The sequence below is a fragment of the Hyla sarda genome, chromosome 11 (assembly GCF_029499605.1).
Source record: "Hyla sarda isolate aHylSar1 chromosome 11, aHylSar1.hap1, whole genome shotgun sequence".
Taxonomy (NCBI): Eukaryota; Metazoa; Chordata; class Amphibia; order Anura; family Hylidae; genus Hyla; species Hyla sarda.
In genome coordinates this window covers 33,177,562-33,202,491 of record NC_079199.1, presented here as the reverse complement: position 1 = coordinate 33,202,491, position 24,930 = coordinate 33,177,562, and the positions used below count along the sequence as shown (strand labels likewise).

At 41.7% G+C, this 24,930-nt stretch overlaps 2 protein-coding genes across 5 annotated transcripts in view; one reads left to right on the top strand and one right to left on the bottom strand.

Annotated features, from left to right (window-relative positions):
• The window catches only part of FNTB (farnesyltransferase, CAAX box, beta), a 393,966-nt gene that overhangs the window by 309,118 nt on the left and 59,918 nt on the right, over positions 1-24,930 (top strand). The gene's annotated exons all lie outside the window — the stretch shown is intronic.
• The window catches only part of RAB15 (RAB15, member RAS oncogene family), a 60,854-nt gene that overhangs the window by 34,210 nt on the left and 1,714 nt on the right, over positions 1-24,930 (bottom strand). The window contains exon 2 of the mRNA XM_056546802.1: positions 6,314-6,374. Within this exon, the coding sequence (XP_056402777.1) occupies positions 6,314-6,374 (61 nt within the window). The remainder of the gene's footprint in view (positions 1-6,313; positions 6,375-24,930) is intronic.

Here is a 24,930-nt window from a genome sequence, read left to right as displayed (position 1 = left end):
TATTAAAGCCAGAAAGCTGCATGGAGTTTGAACAATGGCAAAATGGAGTCTCTTACCTGCGGTCTACTAGTCATGTTAAAAGGGGCCAATAGGTGGGCTCTTGTAACATTAGACAGACCACTATGGGTTGGCTAGGGGCGGAGAACACCTAATAAAAAGGCCATTCAAAGAGGACCAAGCTCTCTCTTTCTCATGCGGGGCTGGATACCAACACAGGTGGCCATTCAACTTCCTGGTGTGACACCTGGCCCTTCAACTTCCTGTTGGGCCTTTATCCTGAGACAAAGGACTGCAGCCTTTTCCATTTTCATACTTGCTGTAAAGAGTCCCGAAGCTAAGCATTCTCAGTTATATTCTTTTGTGTGTTATACATATATATATATATATATATATATATATATATATATATATGTATCTTTTAAGGAAAATCCACTCAAATAGCCAACAGATAGTGTTTTCTACTACAGTGATCCCCCGACTTATGATGGCCTCGACATATGATCATTTCAACATATGATGGCCTCTCAGAGCCCATCGTATGTTGAAGGCAGCCTCGACATATGATGCTGCTGTGTGTCGGGGCCATCGTGCAAACAGCTATCTGACAGCGCTGACAACTTCAGCATGTGACAGATAGTTGTTTAATGTGCCCCTTTCTGCCTCCTGTTACTCACATGCTGTCCTGCTAACATGCTGTCCAGGCTTCCACTGTGAGCTCCGTGTAAGCCCCGCCCACCCAGTGCAGCCATAGCCAATAGCCTGTAGCATCTTGCTGCAGGCATCCAATGAGCTGCTGGCTGCCCTACCCTTCCTTTCCTATAGAGCTGTAGTCGGCAGGATGGTAATGGAGGACATTCTGTTCTCCCTGCTGGGAGTTGTAGTTGTGCAACAGCTGGAGGCACCCTGGTTTGTTAAACACTCCCCATACACTCCACATACAATGGTCATCCCAGAACCAATTAGCAGTTTCCCATAGAGATATGTATTCAACATACAATGGTTCAGAGGCCCCAGAACCAATTACCATTTTTACATAGACATGTGTACTCGACATATGATGGTTTCAACATATGATGGTTCTCCTGGAATCAATTAATATCATATGTTGAGGGACCACTGTATATTTGTTGTATATGTGTACTTACACTGCAGATTTAAGTTTCTAGCTATCTTTTCTCTTTTTTAGTTAGAGTGTGTTTAGTTTTCAATTGTGTATTAAACATTTTTATTTCTGCCAGTATTTGGGTGTGTAGTGTTGATTTGTGCATTGGATACTAGGATAGAACTCTTCCAAAATTCCTAAATAGGTTGGTCTGTGGGGTGTTTTTGAATGAATTTGGTCTCCGGGGATACAGCTAGATAAATATCTGCGGTCTGTGTGAATATGTTGTATTTACTAGCCCGCATGGTCTCAGACATTTTGTATCTCAGATGCATGGTCTGCAGATTTTAACTGGAGCAAAATCCAATTCAGCCCCAAGCCACGAACCACAACAACTTGGCCATAGTAAAATTGTTTACTGGTTTTCTTGTTAGAAATTTTGTGGGGAATAAACTGCAAAACTAACATGCTAGACTTTTTTTCTTTATGCCATTCAATAATAGTAATAAACAATGTTTATTCTGCTTTCTATGGATCATGTTGTTTTTTTTAATTGAAGCATAAAAATATATATATATATTTTTATCTATAAAAAATATATATTTATATTATATTACAACTAAATAAAAAAAATTATATTTATATTTTAATACAACTATACAGTCATGGTAGTAAATGTTGGCATCCCTGAAAATTTTCAAGAAAATGAAGTATTTCTCACAGAAAAGGATTGCAGTAACACATGTTTTGTATACACATGTTTATTCCCTTTGTGTGTATTGGAGCTAAACCAAAAAAGGGAAGAAAAAAAGCAAATTGGACATAATGTCACCAAACTCCAAAAATGGGCTGGACGAAATTATTGGCACCCTTTCAAAATTGTGGAAAAATAAGATTGTTTCAAGCATGTGATGCTAGAAGAAAATGATATTGTCCCTACCAAGGACTGAGGTGCCTTATAAAACATAACTTTTAATTATATTAGTTAAAATATTGGTCCAACAACAATCGATAGAAAAAGAAACATAATCAATAAAAAGTCGTGCATTGACACGTAACCTGCGGCCTTTGAAAATGAATTCAAGCAAATGACGCGGCAAAAATAATCATTACAGTAGTAATTATTGAACCATCACCATTCAGTGATTGTATGCTCCTTCGTAGAAGATATTATCACTTTAACCCCTTAAGGACTCAGGGTTTTTCCGTTTTTGCACTTTTGTTTTTTCCTCCTTACCTTTTAAAAATCATAACCCTTTCAATTTTCCACCTAAAAATCCATATTATGGCTTATTTTTTGCGTCGCCAATTCTACTTGACATTAGTCATTTTACCCCAAAAATGAACGGTGAAACGGAAAAAAAAATCATTATGCGACAAAATCGAAAAAAATACGCCATTTTGTAACTTTTGGGGGCTTCCGTTTCTACGCAGTGCATATTTCGGTAAAAATTACACCTTATCATTATTTTGTAGGTCCATACGGTTAAAATGATACCCTACTTATATAGGTTTGATTTTGTCGCACTTCTGGAAAAAATCATAACTACATGCAGGAAAATGTATACGTTTAAAAATGTCATCTTCTGACCCCTATAACTTTAACGTACAGGGCGGTATGAGGACTCATTTTTTGCGCCGTGATCTGAAGTTTTTATTGATATGATTTTTGTTTTGATCGGACTTTTTGATCACTTTTTATTTTTTTAAATGGCATAAAAAGTGACCAAAATACGCTTTTTTGGACTTTGGAATTTTTTTGCGCGTACGCCATTGACCGTAAGGTTTAATTAATGATATATTTTTATAGTTCGGACATTTACGCACGCGGCGATACCACATATGTTTATTTTTTATTTTTTTTACACTGTTTTATTTTTTTTTATGGGAAAAGGGGGGTGATTCAAACTTTTTTTAGGGAAGGGGTTAAATGACCTTTAGTAACACTTTTTTTAAAAAAATTTTTTTGCAGTGTTATAGGTCCCATAGGGACCTATAACACTGCACACACTGATCTCTTACACAGATCACAGGCGTGTATTAACACGCCTGTGATCAGTGTTATCGGCGCTTGACTACTCCTGCCTGGATCTCAGGCACGGAGCAGTCATTCGCCAATCGGACACCGAGGAGGCAGGTAAAAGCCCTCCCGGTGACCGGTCAGCTGTTCGGGACGCCGCGATTTCACCGCGGCGGTCCCGAACAGCCCGACTGAGCAGCCGGGTCACTTTCACTTTCACTTTAGAAGCGGAGGTCAGCTTTGACCGCAGCTTCTAAAGGGTTAATACCGCACATCGCCGCGATCGGCGATGTGTGGTATTAGCCGCGGGTCCCGGCCGTTGATTAGCGCCGGGACCGACGCGATATAATGCGGGATCGCGGCGCGATCCCGCTTCATATCGCGGGAGTCGGCGCAGGACGTAAATATGCGTCGTTAAGGGGTTAATATAGTATAAACAACAATTCCCTTATCCCATATTAGGGATAAGGGAATACAATCACTGAATGGTGATGGTTCAATAATTATTACTGTAATGATTATTTTTTCCGCGTCATTTGCTTGAATTCATTTTCAAAAGCCGCAGGTTACGTGTCAACGCACAACTTTTTATTGATTATGTTTCTTTTTCTATTGATTGTTGTTGGACCAATATTTTAACTAATATAATTAAAAGTTATGTTTTATAAGGCACCTCAGTCCTTGGTAGGGACAATATAATTTTCTTCAATAATTGCCGAGAGGTAGTGTGTAATATATGGGCATGTGTATGGCCTATACTCTTCATACATTTACTATTCAAGCATGTGATGCTCCTTTATACTCACCTGGGGCAAGTAACAGGTGTGGGCTATTTAAAAATCACACCTAAAAGCAGATCAAAAGGAGAGAAGTTCACTTAGTCTTTGCATTGTGTGTCTTGTCTTTGTGTGCCACATTGAGCATGGACAACAGAAAGAGGAGAAGAGAACTGTCTGAGGACTTGAGAACCAAAATTGTGGAAAAATATCAACAATCTTAAGGTTACAAGTCCATCTTCAGAGATCTAGATTTGCCTTTGTCAACAGTGCGCAACATTATCAAGAAGTTTGCAACCCATGGCACTGTAGCTAATCTCCCTGGGCGTGGACGGAAGAGAAAAATTGATGACAGGTGTCAACACAGGATAGTGCGGATGGTGGAAAAGCAGCCTCAAACAAGTTCCAAAGATATTCAAGCTGTCCTGCAGGCTCAGGGAGCATCAGTGTCAGCGCAAACTATCCACCAACATTTAAATTAAATGAAACGCTATGGCAGTAGACCCAGGAGGACCCCACTACTGACACAGAGAACTAAAAAAGCAAGACTACATTTTGCCAAAATGAGCTTGAGTAAGCCAAAATCCTTCTGGGAAAATGTCTTGTGGACAGATGAGACCAAGATAGAGCTTTGTGGTAAAGCACATCATTCTACTGTTTACAAAAAAATAGAATGAGGCCTACAAAGAAAAGAACACAGTACTTACAGTGAAATATGGTGGAGGTTCAATTATGTTTTGGGGTTGTTTTGCTGCCTCTGGCACTGGGTGCCTTGAACGTGTGCAAGGTATCATGAAATCTGAGGATTACCAATGGATTTTGGGTCGCACTGTAAAGCCCAGAAAGCTGGGTTTGCATCCGAGATCAGTACAATGACTCCAAACATATGTCAAAAAGCACCCAGAAATGGATGGCAACAAAGTGCTGGAGAGTTCTGAAGTGGCCAGCAATGAGTCCAGATCTAAATCCCATTGAACACCTGTGGAGAGATCTTAAAATTGCTGTTGGGAAAAGGCGCCTTCCAATAAGAGAGACCTGGAGCAGTTGGCAAAGGAAGAGTGGCCCAACATTCCGGCTGAGAGGTGTAAGAAGCTTATTGATGGTTATAGGAAGCCACTGATTTCAGTTAGTTTTTTTCCCAAAAGGTGTGCAACCGAATATAAAGTTAGGGGTGCCAATCATTTTGTCCAAACAATTTTTGGAGTTTGGTGTGACATTATGTCCAATTAGCTTTTTTTCCTCCCTTTTTTGGTTTAGTTCCAATACACACAAAGGGAATAAACATGTGTATAGCAAAACATGTGTTACTGCAATCCTTTTCTGTGAGAAATGCTTCATTTTCTTGAAAATATTCAGGCGTGCCAACATTTATGGCCATGACTGTAGGTGTATTCACACATACGGTATCCTGCACATATTTGATGTGCAGGATTTGAAGCTGCAGATTTTCCACTGTAGATTTCAATGTGAACTAAGTGACTGAACACGGCATAAAATTTATGGCTTTCTGCGCAGGATATTGTACGTGTGAATAGATCCATAAGATACATTTTCCTGGCATGGCCTATTACACAGCTACCACTGGCAGATCTGGGGGTCTTTTTAGGCTGCTAACTGCCATGGTAACCCCCTGTGCCCCATTAACATGTTCCTCTATCCGACAGCTAAGATGACCGGTTCACTGTTGGCTATGGCATCTAAGGGCTTCAGCTTCTGGGATTCCATCTCGGCAATTGCAGAAAGAGTCCAATGTGTTCTTGTGGGTACACTGGGCAGTACCCATGAGATTGTGTGATGATATTCTTTATGATGTGGAAACTAGCACCTGACAAAATGACACATAAGATGCGTCTCATATGCATTCATTGCTGTTTGTCTTCATTGTAAACTGTTGACAAGCTTGCAGTCAGCCCCAAGAGCTGAGGACAATACGTTTTTCCCTTCATCAGATTGTAATAAAATGGTTAAAGACTATGGGGGAGATTTATCAAAACCTGTGCAGAGGAAGAGTGGTGTAGTTGCCCATAGCAACCAATCAGATTGCTTCTTTCATTTTCCACAGGCCTCTTTAGAGGCCTGTGGAAAATGAAAGAAGCAATCTGATTGGTTGCTATGGGCAACTGCACCACTGTTCCTCTGCACAGGTTTTGATAAATCTCCCCCTATATGATTAAGGCTTTACAGGAAGAAATCACCAGAGCAAGCTATGTCGAAATATTGAGTATTTTGAGGCCTACAGATTTGTGAATACAGACTGTAACTTAGCCTCAGTATAGGACAAGTAAAATGTTTACACACCTACATTTATGCCGATTTATATGTAAACTGTAAAATAATACATACCCCTTGTTATATTGTAACACCCAGCTCAACACAAAAACTCTAGATTGGTATATAGCCTTGGAAACCACTTACCAGATTTGTATCCGCACTTTGATGCCATCAACATCTATGGTCTTCATTTTAAAATCAACTCCTGAAATAAAAAAAATTAAAAAAATGAAGCCGTATTATGGGTTTACAAGTGTTTGTCAACCTATTAACAAAAAGGAAAGCATTAATGGAGATGATAAATTAAGCGTAAAGAAGAAGACAGTTGAGTAGCTGTCAATCAAAGGGGGTAGGTATACGCAAGCAGGCATGGGGGAGTAAATAAAAGGAGATAGCTGGCTAACCTTGGGCTCTTCCTGTTCTAAGAAACACTCATGTACTGTACTATACAGTACATATGAACATACACTAAAAGCCTTTGTGCAGCATGTGAAAGATAAGCTATCGGCCATGTAGAATACCTGGACAGAAGCATATGATAAAAATAAGCACTGGCAAGGGCAGAGACTGATTGGGCACGATGGCCCCTCTGCTACATTTTAAGACCGCACAAGTTTTATAAATGTCACATAGTGGACCCTGTTACAAATGTTGCATTTGAGCCACAAGAGTGTCACGATTAACCACTAAACACTGGTAATAGTGCTGTTATTTATTTAAAAATACCAGTTAGCTGCAAAGTTCTACAATTTGTAATGATCTGACAGCGAACATTTCATCCATAACCTCCAGGCCGTTTTACCTGTTCACAATGGCCGACGGACATCAACACCTGCCAAAGTTTTACCCAATGCTCTTGGTGAAGGTGCTATCGAATTCACTTATCAAGTATAACAGTCAGCAGAAGAGGTAAACTCATCACTATAGATCAGCAGCAGCAACAATTTGGGTGCATTAACACTGCGGAATTGAAATTCTGCTTGAAAATTCTGGTGCAGTAACCCCCCCATTGCCTTCAATGAGATTCTGCTGCACCGTGTACCAGAACTAGAGATGAGCGAACTTACAGTAAATTCGATTCGTCACGAACTTCTCGGCTCGGCAGTTGATGACTTTTCCTGCATAAATTAGTTCAGCTTTCAGGTGCTCCGGTGGGCTGGAAAAGGTGGATACAGACCTAGGAAAGAGTCTCCTAGGACTGTAACCACCTTTTCCAGCCCACCGGAGCACCTGAAAGCTGAACTCATTTATGCAGGAAAAGTCATCAACTGCCGAGCCGAGAAGTTTGTGACGAATCGAATTTACTGTAAGTTCGCTCATCTCTAACGAGAACATGTTCATTCTTTTGGAAATATTCACCTGGAAATTCGTAGACATCTATAGGATGGTGCATGTCTGAGCAGTCCAAATGCTGACTGATTCAGTTGGTACCCAAAGCAGACAGAATTTTTAGCCCAGAATATCTCCAGGTAGAAAAGGTGTTGATGAAATTCCCTCAGTGGTAGAATGTAGATTTTCGTCTAATTCCTGTATATATTGGAGGGGAGTCGATTGTGATGTTATATTTAGGCTGTTCACTGTTTTTGGAGGAACTTCTTTCACAGGAGGTAAGTTAAAATGTCAACTTTCTAAAATATAGCAATGTTAAAAGGGCACTCTCATTAAAACTCATTTTTGCTATTGCACTCCTTATGATAAATAAAAAAATCTTTCTAATGTTCTTTGTTTTAAAAAAAAATGACGTTTTCTATGTTTTGTGTTTAAAAAAGCTGTCCCTAATTGTCTCGTCACTTGTCCAGAGCACATTTCTCTCATCTCTTGCACAGACTTTGGACTCGTGCTGTCCTGGCAAAAGTCCAAAAACAGGAAATGAGGGGTGTGTGTGCAGCCATATCCAATCAGAGCTCATCTCACACTGAACTGCTCTGGGCTGTGTTTGGCAGAGTGAGGGAGGAAGTTCTCCCCTGTATGACTTCAGATGGTGTCACGCCTGTTGGGGAATGCCCCTTCCCAATCTGTGAATCTGACTGAGACTGAGCAGAAAATACAGATCAATATCAAGGTAAAAAAAAACACTAACAAATAAAAATGAAGGCAATGGGTGGTTTATCATGATGGGTACAGTGAACTGGGAGGATTATAAAATTTAACAACATCATGGGAGGTACTCTGCTCAAATGATCAAATTATAACCATCCATTGTACCTTCTGAAGTCTCTGTTGCGCTAAGGCACTCATATTGTTCCTGTCAACCAACTGGCTTCATCATAAACATATCCTTCATTCTTTCTATAGTTTGTACCTGTACCTGTTTAATTATGGTGCTTTTTTCACAATGTTCCTTTGTTACTGTAAGAAGAGTACTTTTTACATGCCATCTTTAGCATTTATTTGTGTTTTTATATTGAGTGGTGCAAACCCTTACCCATTTTATTATGTTGTTGTTTGGCAGCCTTTTCTAACATGTAATGCCTTTATCTAAGTTGTATACATCAACAATCTGAGGAAGGGAAACAATAGCCACCCGAAACGTGTTATTGCCATAACGTTTTATTACTGTACTGTGTCGATAAATTATTATTACATTTATTAAAATCAAATGTTTCCTGAGGATCTTCTTTGGAACCGCGCCATTTACAGTACTCATTTTATTATTTCACTTTCCATAAGGCATGGCAACACTTGGAGACTACAGTTGTAGCGGCCCTTGAGAGTCCCTTTTAAAAATGAAAGAAGCAATCTGATTGGTTCTGGTTGCTATAGGCTACTGGTCAACTTTTCCTTTACAGAGGTTCCCCCACGATCACCTGCCCGGTGCCCTGATGTTCTGTAGCTTTGTTTTCAGAAATACTAGGAAACACTTCTCTACGCATTTTTCTAACAAGGTAATTGCGTTCAATAATACCACTGTCATCAAGAAATCCTGACAATGGAACATTAATAAGAATATACAATTAAATGAATGTTAGATGGCTCCCATGTATGTAGCCCAGACAACAGGGATTTGGCTTTGCTGCTTAAAAAAAAAAAAAAAAGAAAACTGCAAAAAAAGGCTAAATTCCATACAAATATGGCATCGCAAAGTACATGATAAAAAGTGATGTTCCTGTCTATGATGTCTATGGGCCTGTCCGCATCCTTTTCTGACATTTTGCCGACTGACAGACCAAGTTTGACCTAAAAACATAGTCTGAATGCAGCATTAAAAAGCTTCACGTAACTCTCTGTAAAATAAAATTACTTTTTTGTTCCTGTCTTGATTCAACAGGATGCAAAAACATAATGGGAACCTAGCCTACATGTTTTTTTTTTTTTTTTATCAGTCAGCTGAAAGATGCACCTATAGGATAGGGTCACACGTAGCGCATCCGCAGCATATTTCATGCTGTGGATGCCCCAATGCCAGTCACTAGAGTGAGCTCCCTGCTGCGGCTGGGTAGCCCTGTGTGTCTGCTCTTACTATAGACACACAGGGCTACCTGGCCGCAGCAGGGAGCTCACTCTAGTGACTGGCGCTGGTGTGACTGGTGTGTACCCTAATCTAAAATACAGCCATCCTCAGAAGCCAACTCTAGAGGATTTTTCATATGAAAAAAGTACAGTATATATCTTAAATGTTATTAAAGTAATTAACCACTTAATTTTACCTTCCAGCAAGACAAAACCTGCTTAGTGCATTATGTCTGTTTCACTTTAAAATGTGCTGACATCAGTATAAAAACAATAGTCATATTACATACTTCACACATTTTTTTTCACTCTCACATATTACAACGCGCTTTGGGAAATCAAAGACATTGGTTCGTACAAGATCACACAAAAAGTGAGAAATGCCGTAATATTGTTCTGAGATTTTGTAACGTAGGTGGTGGAATGTTTTTCTTAAAGTGGTAATGCACTGACTAATGCAAGTCCTATGCAGTGTCATGCCACAATGTCTGCCTTCCAAGGTTGTAAGCCATACTGTCAAGTCGTAGAGTTATGCAGCTTGAGGTGCCTGTCTGCGTACCTTGGGGTGCGGATAAGTAATGGGAGTTGCAAGAAAGGGAGAAAATCAGGGTCTAGCATGACCGCTGCAGCTGAGTATACACAAGAAGTTTTTAGGCCACCATGGTTGCACAGGATATAAAGATTTATTCAAAAAAATGGAGAATGAACAACACATTTCGGCGCACATGCACCTTCCTCAGGTCCAACAGTAAACACTAAAATTAATTAATAGACATATACAAACACCCCAGCCAATACCAGAGGATTCAAGGGAAATGTAGGCTGCATTACAGAACTCTGTGCATTTGTAAACCAAAATGGAGCCTATCCCATGCCTGCCACATCAGCAAAACAGGTAAACACAAGGCATACCAAAAACCTCCACTTTATTCTCTTATAACAGCCTATGCTGCAATATAAAAGCAAAACTAAAAAAAATATAATTTACCAGAATGCTTCTTTAACAAAATGGACAGAATGTACTCATTATTAGACTGCGGTCCAAGTCAATAGGCCCACTGTAAACGTAATGATATAAGTCGGCAAACTTGACATGATGTAGTCAAAAAACATTGTCTAATATACTGATGAGTTGGTCCAGGGTGTGATCCAGTGAGTGCAAACCTTAAAGGGGTTATCCAGGAAAAAACTATTTTTTATATATCAACTGGCTCCAGAAAGTTAAACAGATTTGTAAATTACTTCTATTAAAAAATCTTAATCCTTTCAGTACTTATGAGCTTCAGAAGTTATGGTTGTTCTTTTCTGTCTAAGTGCTCTCTGATGACACGTGTCTCAGGAACCGCCCAGTTTAGAAGAGGTTTGCTATAGGGATTTGCTTCTAAACTGGGCGGTTCCCGAGACAGGTGTCATCAGAGAGCTCTTAGACAGAAAAGAACAACCTTAACTTCAGAAGCTCATAAGTACTGAAAGGATTAAGATCTTTTAATAGAAGTAATTTACAAATCTGTTTAACTTTCTGGAGCCAGTTGATGTATAAAAAAGGTTTTTTCCTGGATAACCCCTTTAAAAAGTACCTGTCATGATCTTGTTCACTGCCCCCAGTTCACTGCCCCCATCACGATAAACCACCCCTGCCTTTATTTTTTTATTATTTTTAAGTTTTCTACCTTGATATTGCTCTGTATTTTCTGCTCAGTCACATTCACAGACTGAGATGAGGTGTTCCCCAGCAGGCATGTCATCATCTGAAGAACTTCCTTCCTCACTCTGCTACACACAGCCCAGAGCAGTTCAGTCAGTGTGAGATGAGCTATGATTGGCTAAGACTGTACACACCCCCTTAGCACTCCAGATTGCATTTCCTGCTTTTGGACTTCTGCCAGGTCAGCAGTAGTTCAAAGTCTGTGCAAGAGATGGGAAGGGGGGGGGGGGATATGTGTGGACAAAGTTAAACAAAGTATATTAGAAAGATTTTTTATTTTACCACAAGGAGTGCAATAGCAAAAATTTGTTTTAATGACAGTGTCCATTTAAGTTGCCCATACACAAGTTATATAGCTGGTTCAGCCATCTTCGATTTATGCATATGCGGGTATTCCAACTTGGAATAAAGGATCAGGTGGCTGAATTTTAACATCTGATCCTTTTGTTCTCAAGGGGGATAAACCTACACCAGTAGTTTCTGGCTACAGCTTATATCCCTCTTCACATTGAGAACACATGTACACAGCGGTACCAAGCATGAATGGAAGCAGGCAATAACTATGGTATAAAGCTGTATACATATCACTGGATGGAAGTGTCATTTGGCCCTGTGATCTTAGCATTACTGTATATCGTAAGACCTGGGTGGTCTTGGATGTTAGGAGCCCAGGCATGGCTTTCAGAGGCATTACCTGAATATTCTGGGCCCCAATGCAAAATCTGTAACAGTACCCATAACTAATGCTTGGACTGGCCTCTCCATATGGTATTAAAGGGGTACTACGGTGGAAAATTTTTTTTTTCTAAATCAACTGGTGCCAGAAAGTTAAACAGATTTGTTAATTACTTCTATTAAAAAATCTTAATACTTCCAGTACTTTTTAGCTACTGAATACTACAGAGGAAATTCTTTTCTTTTTGGAACACAGAGCTCTCTGCTGACATCACGAGCACAGTGCTCTCTGCTGACATCTCTGTCCATTTTAAGAACTGTCCAGAGTAGGAGAAAATCCCCATAGCAAACATATGCTGCTCTGGACAGTTCCTAAAATAGACAGAGATGTCAGCAGAGAGCACTGTGCTTGTGATATCAGCAGACAGTTCTGTGTTCTAAAAAGAAAAGAATTTCCTCTGTAGTATTCAGCAGCTAATAAGTACTGGAAGGATTAAGATTTTTTAATAAAAGTAATTTACAAATCTGTTTAACTTTCTGGCACCAGTTGATTTAAAAATAAAGTTTTCCACCGGAGTACCCCTTTAAGAGACTTTATGGGCCCTCTCAGGCTCCTGGGCCTCGATGTTACTGCATCTTCTGTACCACCTGTTGCTGTGGGGTTTAGTTGATTCAGGCTTTGCCTTTATATGCTGGGTACTACACTCCTATCAAGTTGAGCCCAGATAATTACAAAACGAGACACATACTGTATATTAGTCTGGTTGCTGCATTATTGCTAATACTGGCTCTGCTGTGATGTACAGCTCAAGACTGAGACAATAATATAATGTTAACACTTATAGCGCTGTAATCTCATTGAACATCTTTATGTATGGAGACTGCATTAAGTTATACTCAGTAAATGTCACAGTGATTTGCTGACAAGACTACGATGCCCTTAATGGAAAGTTATTACAGAAAGCCTTTGTCATACTTACTGTGATTCATGTTATTAAGCGCAAGATATTACTTATATTTTATGGTAATAACACCCAACAAGAGAGCTTGTCATGTTATAGCTCAACAGCCGAGACTCTAGTTTCAAAATCTGTAATATATGTTATATCTGGCCTTTTGTTTTGCATAACTAGTGAGCAAGCGAGGACTGTAAGTATAGGTTTAACATTCTATCTGGGTGGATTTGGATATGCTGACATAAAGAACTTTTATGAGGCTATGGTGCACCATGTATTTACCACACTTGAATGGATTAGCTATGATTAAAAATATGGAGTATCTATTTCCCAGAATAATGGCTGTTCTTGACTGTGATCTGTGTTTGGTATTGCAGCCTATTAATATTCAAGTGAATGAGGTGAGGCTGAAATAGAACATTGCTCCTAGGATGTGCGTGGTACAGAGCAGCTCTTTTTAAGGACCCCTAATAAGCTCAGTTATGGATATACCTTTTCAGGATTAAAGGGGTTCTCCATCCCTAGACATCTTATCACCTATCCAAAGGATAAGGGATAAGATGTCTGATCGTGAGGACCCCACAGCTGGGACCCCCGCAATCTCTGTGCAGCACCCAGCATTCATTTAGAACACTGGGTGGCAGCAGCGGGGGTCGTGACGTCACGACCACGCCCCTCATAATGTCATGCTCCCTCAATGCAAGTCTATGGGAGGGGGTGTGGTGTTCGCCACACCCCCTCCCATAGACTTGCATTGAGGGGCGTACTGTGACATCACAAGTGGCTTGGTTGTTACATCACAACCCTTGCCGTCCACTCCAGGTGTTCAGAACAAAATGTTACGAACGATGGGGCAGCGGAGTACCCCTTTAAGGGTTTTACATGCCATAGCACATTTCTCATACTCTTCTGAATTAATATGTCAACATTATTCCATAGCATCATACAACGCCTATCCAGTGTCAATATCACAATGCCACGGACAGTTCCTTGGGTGATGTCCTTATACTGGTATCTGCTGTCAATTAATTTACCACCCTCCACCTTCATATCACCAGATCTCCCGGGACCCAGTCCCTCAATTTACATTGCTAACACCATTTGTGATGTGGTAAGCTTGTGGGGGTGTAGGGTATATGGGGTGTAGCTGTGCAGTAACTAAAGGGTGCTGGTTTAATCCTTAACTGTCGTGACACCAGGGTTAGGGCTCCTCTGTATATGCTTGTCCTATCGGCACCCGTCCCAAGAGCGATAGGGAGGTATAATAAATGATTGTCCACAATCGTAGGTTTCAGAAGACTGTCGGAACTTTTACTGCAGGTTTTATGCAGAATTAAACAGGAATAGTCTTTGTACAATCAGAGTCTATGATGATCCTGACAGTCGGTTGGGACCTTGTGAGTTTTAAGCTCAGGAGAATTATATGCGCTGTTCTGCTGGATTTAGGGGATTGAGTTTAGGTCCAGCAGTCACGCTGACTTTAGCGGGGAGTTGTATTATAACTCACGGTTTGGTATTATCAGGCTTCGGCCTGGTCTTGTCTTTGAAAGTTGCACGGATCTCTACTCTCTGCTAGTCCGGAACCCAAGAGAGCGAGGATTGGCTGGCAGCTCCCTTATATGGGCAGGGGCTGGCCTTGAGCTCTTTGGTCCATACCATTTGTCAATCAATTTACAAGGAATTATGGTCTAAACATGCGACCACACACGTGACCTAGGAAGGTCCTTTAACATACCTTAATAGAATTAACATTAGTAATGTGACCTAAGGTCCTGCAACAGTATATTCACCATTAAATATACAATTAAATATACATACAAACATCACAAAATAAAGAAGGAAGAGGTAACTAGGGCTATCCCACCAGGAGGATGCTACTGGAACGAAGTAACTCTGGCTTTGGGGACAACCATACAAGGTACGGTATACTATACGGTACCGGGACACCACAGTGATATCACCAACAGCCTTTATCCTGCCTGTGATAATCACCACTCTTTCTGGAGCCTGAAAGGACACTAGGGATCTGGTGATGTCACTGGAATAATGTTAAATATGGGCAATTTTGTGACAGTGCTCATTAAGATGTCACCCACTAAGACATCACCGCATGCACTGGTGTCCTACTGGTGCCCGTGTCCCCAAAAAATCATCCTCTACCAATTGTCAGGAACCTCAAAACCAGATGGAGATTATAGTGCTGTACAAATCATACCATTTATTAAAATCCTAAATGTACAAAATAACAAACAAATATCAGAATCCAAAGGTCAGGAGCCAAAGCAAGTACTAGGAATAGTCAAGTTCAGGATGCCAGAAAGCAGTATAGTCAATAGTCAGAAACAGGATTAGGAACCAGAGTGGATGTCAGACAGATCAGGGTCATACGTGGAATTGCACTTGGAGATCAGAGACCAAAACAGAGACCAAGCAGGGGCAGAGGCAGTCTGGGCTTTTGCAGTTTAAGTAGCCAGGACCCAGCAGGGAAGGGGCTGAATAATCAGCAGGCAGCCAGGGATATGGGGAACTGCTCATTAGTCTCAACTGAAATGTAGCTCATTTCTAGTGAGAAGCAAGTTGTGGAGAAGGAGAAAGGCAAGAACCCTGACATCAGTCCACTGTGAAGTCATCATAAGTGACATCAGGAAGGCAATGACATTGGCAGCAATAATGTACCACACCCCATCATGGACCACTCCTGCTCATGGGTGTAGCCTCTGCAGTTTTCTGGTGGCTGTATTTTCAGGTGCTTAATTTATAGCATCCACCCACGTGTAAAGTCACCACCTACCACGCCCTTACCATCATCCTCTGTGACATCACTTTACCACTTCTACCACAGTAGCAGATTCTACCCCTAGTAGAAATTGCACTACATCTTTCTGGAGGAAACAAAGAGCATTTGACGTCTACTTCAAGGGCCTTGGGGCTCAGTGTTCAGCAAAAGGTACAACAGTTCCAATGATGGTCTGGTCCTAGGGTCCAGCAGTGTCAAACTTCTCATCCAAGTACAAAGTTGGAGCTGCTATACTAACAGCACAGGGCTCCTAAACATGAAGAGTATATAGGACTTTTGTTCTCCAGCAGACAATTTACCTGGGGCTTGGGGGCTATGCTACTTTGCTTTTTTCTAAATCTCTAGCTGGTGTGCTTACAATGGGTGAATGTATATTGCATATGCAGTATCTGGGTACAGCAGCTCACCCAAACAGCTCTTTAGCAGGTGTATCTGTATTCTGCACCTCACCCATCAGATTGTAAGAACCCGAAGGGTTTATCTGTACTGAGGTCTTTTGTTATTCTGGTTACTGGGGAAACTCCCTGTTCTCGGGATGGTCAGCTGACCTCATTGGCATTTCACCTGCTTAAATGGGCACTGTCAGATACAAAAACTTTTGATATGTTGTAAAGCATGCAAAACTAATAGGTTTTGCAATTGCTTTCATTAGAAAATTTCTAGTATTTCATACTGAAAAAGCCAGTCAAACAACTGCCCCCCCCTGCCTGCTTGGACACACACTAGTCCTGCTGTGTCCATGCATCATCACCTATGTCATGGACACACTTCCTTGATTGACAGCTGTAAGCGCAGGGCTCACAACTGGAGGAAAAATCCTCCCACTGTCAGCTTGTGTCCCGCTACTGTCAGTGAAGACAAGCTGGGAGTTGTAGTTTTGCTAATGCTAGAGGAGATGTGAGCAGACAGCATACTGAGGGAGGGGGCGGAGACCTGCACAGGGAGGCCACGCCCCCTCCCCTTGAGAGGAATTCAGACTAGTGAGCTAAATTAAAAGTGTAATAAAAAAATAAATAAAGGTGCTAGACACATAAAAATGTGATGTACATGGTCAGGATTAGGTACTGAGTGATATATTAAAAACATTTTTTTTTTGTTGGATCTGACAGGTACGCTTTAACTCCTTATTTAAACCCTCATTATTCATCCAGGCCTTGCCTGCAAAAGAGCTCATACTCCTAGCTAGCGTTTGTACTGTATTTTGAATTTCTGACATATTTGACCCATTTGCTCTGCTCTCTGACTCCTCTCCTGTTTCTGCGATTTGGCTTTTCTGTTATCTCTTGGTACTGACTCGGCTTGTGGACTGTGACATATTGTGTGTGTATGTTTAGTTATTATTTCTGTTGGTGTGTCTGATTCCATACAGTGTCCCGACCTCCGTCTGTATTGTAAGTTTATTTTGTTGACATTTTACTCACTGCACTTATCCAGGCAGGGACTGTCACCATGGTTGTGGACCCGTTGCCTAGGGCAGGTACGCAAGTAGACAGGGCAAGTGGGAGCAGGTGAGTTCCGGGCTCCACTCTTCCCTGCTCATACATAGACACAGATATTGATATATCCTAATGATAGTTCACCAATTTCTTGAATTTGAGAACCCCTTTAAAGTGATTACCAAAGGAGCAGAAAAAAAACATAAAAAACACATCCTAGATCTGAATGAATGAACTAATCATATGAAATACTTTCGTTTTTACATAGCTGAATGTGCTGACAACAAAATCACACAAAATTATCAATGGAAATCAAATTCATCAACCCATGGAGATCTGCATATGGAGTCATATTCAAAATCAAAGTGGAAAACCACACTACAGGCTGATCCAACTTTGATGTAATGTCCTTAAAACAAGTCAAAATGAGGCTCAGTAGTGTGTGTGGCCTCCACGTGCCCGTATGACCTCCCTACAGTGCTTGGGCATGCTCCTGATGAGGTGGCAGATGGTCTCCTGAGGGATGTCCTCCCAGACCTGGACTAAAGCATCAGCCAACTCCTGGACAGTCTATGGTGCAATGTGGTGTTGGTGGGTGGAGCAAGATGTCATGATGTCCAAGATGTCTTACATTAGGAGGAACCCAGGGTCAACCACACCAACATATGGTCTCACAAGGGGTCTGAGGATCTCATCTTGGTACCTAATGGCAGTCAGGCTACCTCTGGCAGGCACATGGAGGGCTGTGCGGCCCCCAAAGGAAATGCCACCCCACACCATTACTGACCCACCGCCAAACCGGTCATGCTAGAGGATGTTACAGGCAGCAGAATGTTCTCCACGGCGTCTCCAGACTGTCACGTCTGTCACATGTGCTCAGTGTGAACCTGCTTTTATCTGTGAAGAGCACAGGGCGCCAGTGGCGAATTTGCCAATCTTGGTTTTCTCTGGCAAATGCCAATCGTCCTGCACGGTGTTGGCCTGTAAGCACAACCCCCACCTGTGGATTTCAGGCCCTCATACCACCCTCATGGAGTCTGTTTCTGACTGTTTGAGTGGACACATGCACATTTGTGGCCTGCTGGATGTCATTTTGTAGGGCTCTGGCAGTGCTTCTCCTTGCACAAAGGCGGAGGTAGTGGTCCTGCTGCTGGGTTGTTGACCTCCTACGGCCTCCTTCATGTCTCCTGATGTACTGACCTGTCTCCTGGTAGCGCCTCCATGCTCTGGACACTACGCTGACAGACACAACAAACCTTCATGCCACAGCTCGCATTGATTTGCCATCCTGGATGAGCTGCACTACCTGAGCCACTTGTGTAGGTTGTAGACTCCGTCTCCTGCTACCACTAGAGTGAAAGCACCGCCAGCATTCAAAAGTGACCAAAATATCAGCAGGAAGCGTAGGAACTGAGAAGTGGTCTGTGGTCATCACCTGCAGAACCACTCCTTTATTGGGGGCGTCTTGTTAATTGCCTATAATTTTCACCTGTTGTCTGTTCCATTTGCACAACAGCATGTGAAATTGATTGTCAATCAGTGTTGCTCACAGAAGTGTCATTGACTTGTAGTTACATTGTATTGTTTAAGTGTTCCCTTTATTTCTTTGAGCAGTGTATATTACCCCAGCACCTTACTTTCCCCCTGTGCTCGTCTCTTAAATATACCTTGCAAGAAGAGAGGGTGCAGGTACCATACCACTATCATTGCATGCGGGAGAAACCATGCCTGAATGTGATGCCCAATAGCTGCGGGAATGGTATTTTCCACACATAATGATACCTATAAGGATCCCTGACCTATCTCATCGCAGGTGATATACTTCAGTACTTTAGAGACGGAATCAGGGCAGAAGTGGAGCGCCGGATGGAAGAAGAGGTAATATCTTTTCTGCTCCCCAGACAAAGCTTTATCATTGAGTGATTCAATATTTTTTTCTTCTACCTTATCTAGTAAAACTTCTACTGTTAATGATTTCCATTCATATGTTTGAAGGAAAGTTCATGAAACCAGAAGGGTACTAAATAGAGATGAGCGAACTTACAGTAAATTCGATTCGTCACAAACTTCTCGGCTCGGCAGTTGATGTCTTTTACTGCGTAAATTAGTTCAGCCTTCAGGTGCTCCGGTGGGCTGGAAAAGGTGGATACATTCCTAGGAAAGAGTCTCCTAGGACTGTATCCACCTTTTCCAGCCCACCGGAGCACCGGAAAGCTGAACTCATTTATGCAGGATAAGTCATCAACTGCCGAGCCGAGAAGTTCGTGACGAATCGAATTTACTGTAAGTTCGCTCATCTCTAGTACTAAACACTGTTTTGTGTGATATCTGTCAGCTAGTGACCATCCTCCAACCTTCTATTCACACAGCAAAATTTCCGCTTGTGGAATTTTGCCTCACATTAAAGGGGTACCCCGGTGGAAAACTTTTTTTTTTTTTTTTTTTTTTTTTAAATCAACTGGTGCCAGAAAGTTAAACAGATTTGTAAATGACCTTTATTAATAAAATCTTAATCCTTCTAGCACTTATTAGCTGCTGAATACTACAGAGGAGATTCTTTTCTTTTTGGAACACAGTGCTCTCTGCTGACATCATGACCACAGTGCTCTCTGCTGACATCTCTGTCCATTTTAACAACTGTCCAAAGTAGGAGTAAATCCCCATAGCAAACATATGCTGCTCTGGTCAGTTCCTAAAATGGACAGAGATGTCAGCAGAGAGCACTGTGCTCGTGATGTCAGCAGAGAGCTCTGTGTTCCAAAAAAAGAAAAGAATATCCTCTTTAGTTTTCAGCAGCTAATAAGTACTGGAAGGATTAAGATTTTTTAATAGAAGTAATTTACAAATCTGTTTAACTTTCTGGCACCAGTTGATTTAAAAAAAAAAAAAAAAGTTTCCCACCGGAGTACCCCTTTAAAGCCCATAGTCTTCTATGGGGTTCCGCACTCCCATTCACACTTCTGAATTTCCGCTTGCGGAATTCCGCAAGCGGAAATTCAGAAGTGTGAATGGGAGTGCGAAATCCCAATTAAGTCTATGGACTTTAATTTGAGGTGGAATTCCACTAGCGAAAAATTCTGCCGTGTGAATAGACCCTAAGTGTGAGGGATCCATCATTTTTTGCAGGGGTTGAAAAATGTTAGTTTTAATTCTGTGAAAGAGGACAGATTTTTACTACTACATCCTGTCTCCTCTCTGCTGCACTGGGACCCCATGAAAAATGCATGGAACAGAGCTTGCTCCCATAAAATCTATATTAAACTAGCAAGATTAATATAGCAAGAATTTTATGTATATAGGGGTTGAAGCCACTAACAACAGATTAGAAGGATTTGTTCTCTTTGACTTGGCTTTAACCAGTTATTTAGGATGTCAGAAGCTGCTCGGTTTTTCATGACAGGACAGGATTGTTACATGGTAATGACTTCTGCTCGATCCTACTAGTATAAATATATCCATAATAAGTTATAAGGAATGCATAATAGAAAATTACCTATTTAAATAAATTTTTTAAGAATTGTTAAGCCTTTTTTTTTTTTTTTCAAATTGTCCATTGTACTGTCTTTATTTTAAAATAATCCCGAATTATTGCAGTTTACTCTGGTCAATAAGCCTTATAATATGATGACACTTCTTGTCCTGTCCAGATCACTTACCAGCAGGATAACAGTGAAAGATGTCACCAGTAGATAGGTAGAAAAGGGATCAGGCCATTCACAACAGGTGATGGTCACAGCACCCTTTCTTCCCCCTCCCTGCACAATCACCTCTGCATAGGTCACAAAGCACAGATAGAAAAGTCCCCCCATAGAAGTCAATAAAGTCAGCACCAGTCTATTGTTTTCTAGGTCCATGGGGCTGCTCTAAAGTATATGACTAAATGCTTTTAAGAAAGATCAGGCAATATAGAGCCCTTCATAATAATGTATAAAAAAATTTAATAAGATAAACTTTACACTCTGAAAATAGAAACAGATTAAAAAATAATATGTTTCAGTATCTATAATCATGAAAAGACATCTAGGTGACACATTCCCTTTAAAGGGGTACTTTAGCCCTGAGACATCTTATCCCCTATCCAAAGGATAGGGGATAAGATGTCTCACAGTGGGAGTCCCGCCGCTGGGGACCCCCGCAATCTTGTATTCGCCACCCACCTGTTTGAGCAGCACGCCCACTCCCATCGACGTGCATAGCGGGGGCGGGGGTGACGTCACATGGGGGCGGAGTCGTGACATCACGATACTCTGGCCCCGTGGTCGCCACCCTGCTGTTTGTGAGTTGGCACCGCGGCGTGCAGCTCAAACAGATGGGTGGCCAATACAAGATTGCGGGGGTCCCCAGCAGCGGGTTCCCCACAGTGAGACATCTCATCCCCTATCCTTTGGATAGGGAATAAGATATCTCAGGGCCAGAGTACCCCTTTAATTCCTCACATGCAGTCATTGACAATATTGCTATTTATCTATGGTTTGCATATTAGTCATTGAGTAATAATCTCCTGGGGATGCTTCACCTTCTAATAGATCAATGCTATTGGAAAATAGATAGCACTTGGTGGATCGCAGTCTTTTTAAACCTTATAAAAAGTATGTTACTATATTAGGCCACATAATGTATAATGCATTGATGAACCAGTTAAAAATTCTTCAGAAAAATTAATCATATGCAGCAAATTCAAGGAATTCTCCACCTAGATTTCCAGTATCTTAAGTTTAAGCTATAGTTGAAGGCAAGGCACAATAGCTGTAAATTCCTGGAGTTATGCTGACATCATTCTCTTGACATATTTAACATTGGCAGTAGATGAAAACAATAGACCCAGCCTGCCAACTCACAGAATCACCTGTTGTGGTGACCTCATCTCTGCTCACCACACTGTTCAGACCAATATACCGTATTTAGGGCTCTAGAGTAGTCTAAGGTCCAGGCAGAGACAGCCATACAAACAGCCTAATTAGAGATGAGCGAAGTTACAGCAATTCGATTCATCACGAACTTCTCGGCTCAGCAGTTGCTGACTTTAGCCTGCATAAATTAGTTCAGCTTTCAGGTGCTCCAGTGGGCTGGAAAAGGTGGATACAGTCCTAGGAGTGAGTCTCCAACCCACCGGAGCACCTGAAAGCTGAACTCATTTATGCAGGATAAAGTCAGCAACTGCCGAGCTGAGAAGTTTGTGATGAATTTAATTACTTCGCTCATCTCTAAGCCTAATACTAGGGGACTATTTGGGTTCATATGTGGCAGAATTTATTCAGAAATTTCCACAACTGTTCCAAATCTGAATGAGGTTTGTTAAAGTCTGTGCACATGATACGGAAATGAAGAATTGTCTGCAATAAATCTATCAACTTGTTTAGAGCCTTAACAGAGCACCCCTAGGACTATATGGGGTACCTGGAGGTGTTTCCCATTAAATTCTGTGTGACAGAAATGTGTCAGTCTTCAATAGATGCCATAATGGAGGGTAATCCATCCCTGGGAGGATTGCTTATAGGGAAGAATATCTCCATAAAACAGTAGTGCCCAAAACGGGACACGATGTCCTACAGCCTTCTTCATACAGAATTTTCCACATACTTGGTAACAGCATGATTCTAAAGTATATGCTTTCTTTTCCAGCAATAATGCATCCATAAATAAGCAACACATATGTGACCCTGCCCTATGATGGGGGTTCCTTTAGTATTGCTACATTTTTGCACAGCGCACATTATGCTTATAGCTAGTGTTGTTTTTCCTAATTTTCCTTTTTAGATAATGATAAGTCAAGATGGAGGAACATCAATACTCTCGAACTTTGCTCCATGAAATGTGTTTTTCCTTCTATAAAGTGATGGCATGCTGCTAGGATTTGCAGTCACTTTGTGTTTGGTAGGGTTGGGTCAATGGACCTGGGAATAAAGGGGATGAAGTTTATAATATAGATTTGTGTCCCATTCTGACTTTTACCTGTTCTGTGGGTGGTCGGGAATGTTACGTGTAGCAAAAACATTGGAGGGGACCCAGCACTTAATAAGAGCTGCACCCTGTTAAATTTAAAGGGGTACTCTGGCCCTGAGACATCTTATCCCCTATCCAAAGGATAGGGGATAAGATGTCTCACCGCGGGGGTCCCCGCAATCTTGTATTCTCCACCCATCTGTTTGAGCTGCACGCCACAGTGCCAGCTCACAAACAGCCGGGTGGCGACCACGGGGCCGAAGTATCGGGATGTCACGACTCCACCCCGTGTGACATCACCCCCCGCTATGCAAGTCTATGGGAGGGGGCGTGACGGTCGTCACGCCCCCTCCCATAGACTTGCATAGCGGGGGCGGGGGTGACGTCACACGGGGGCGGATTCGTGACGTCGCGATACTCCGGCCCCATGGTCGCCACCCGGCTGTTTGTGAGCTGGCACCTCGGCGTGCATCACAAACAGGTGGGTGGCGAATACAAGATTGCGGGGTTCCTTTGGATAGGGGATAAGATGTCTCAGGGCCGGAGTACCCCTTTAAGGATGGGTGAAGATCCCAGTAGCTGGACCTCGACTGATCATGTAGTGAAGGACTTTATAAGTGACATTCCACCACATCATACAATGGGAAAATGCTTTTGAGAATCCCTACTCTTTAGAAGGCTACCCTGACAATAAACTGACACCAAAGTGTCATCCTGCTGAAACCCCCAGAGATCAGCTTTAGTCTGTGGGGAAACTTATTAGTAAGTGCTCAGTATCTCTGCAGCACCACTACAGGGAAAATAAAGCATTACACAGTGGCCATTCACATCAATGGATTGGTTGCCTATGTAATGCAGGACCGAACATCTGGAGTGATAGACACTCTTTGCAACCTTTTTACACTCTGGTCAAGAATTGAAAATCTGGTCAAGAATTGACAATCCTAACCAATGAACGCCTTCTATTAACTCAGAATTCCCTTATAGGGAAATACTCAGACGGATCCCTCCAAGGAACAGCCCAGGATAAAGGCAGCGCACAAGACTTCAAAGGTAAAATGGTTTATTTACCTTTGAAGTCTTGTGCGCTGCCTTTATCCTGGGCTGTTCCTTGGAGGGATCCGTCTGAGTGCTTCACCTGTGTTACCAGGAGCGGCTGCCGTTCTTCGCCCGTTGAAGGGTTATTCCACGCTTTCACCATAGTTGTACTTGGTCGCAGTATAACTATACTTGGTGAGCAATTTTACTTGTTTTTCCACCTCTTCTTCACATTACGTTATCACACTAGGAGCGCTCTCCTTGTTTGTATATTATAGGGAAATAGGTTTTCTTAACTGGATTGACCTTCAAGGGTGTGTTTTGAAGTAAAACCATTTCTGTATGAATTCACATGTGATGACACATTATCGCTGAAGGCCAGGTATACCAGCATTGGCATCAGACCAGAGAAGCCTTGCTCAGGGAGCACCAGCGGCGGTGAGTACACTTTTTTTTTTTTTTTGTATAATGCTTTTTATTCTGAACCTCTACATATCTACAATAATTTGCAGCAAAAACGGCAACAACTGGGGCACATAACTATAGCGAAGAAGCCTCAAGTGCTGGGGAAAACTAGTGACCATCTTTGGAAGGACCTGGGTCAATGCAATACCTAAAAGATTTACTAAAGAATAATTGCAATAGGAAATTATTCTGCAGCGCCACCACAGGATAAATAAAGCAATACACCTTAAAAAATTAAGAGATCAATGATCTGTTAGTGTCATGCAGTGGTCCACAACCAACTGCTCTGGAGCCAC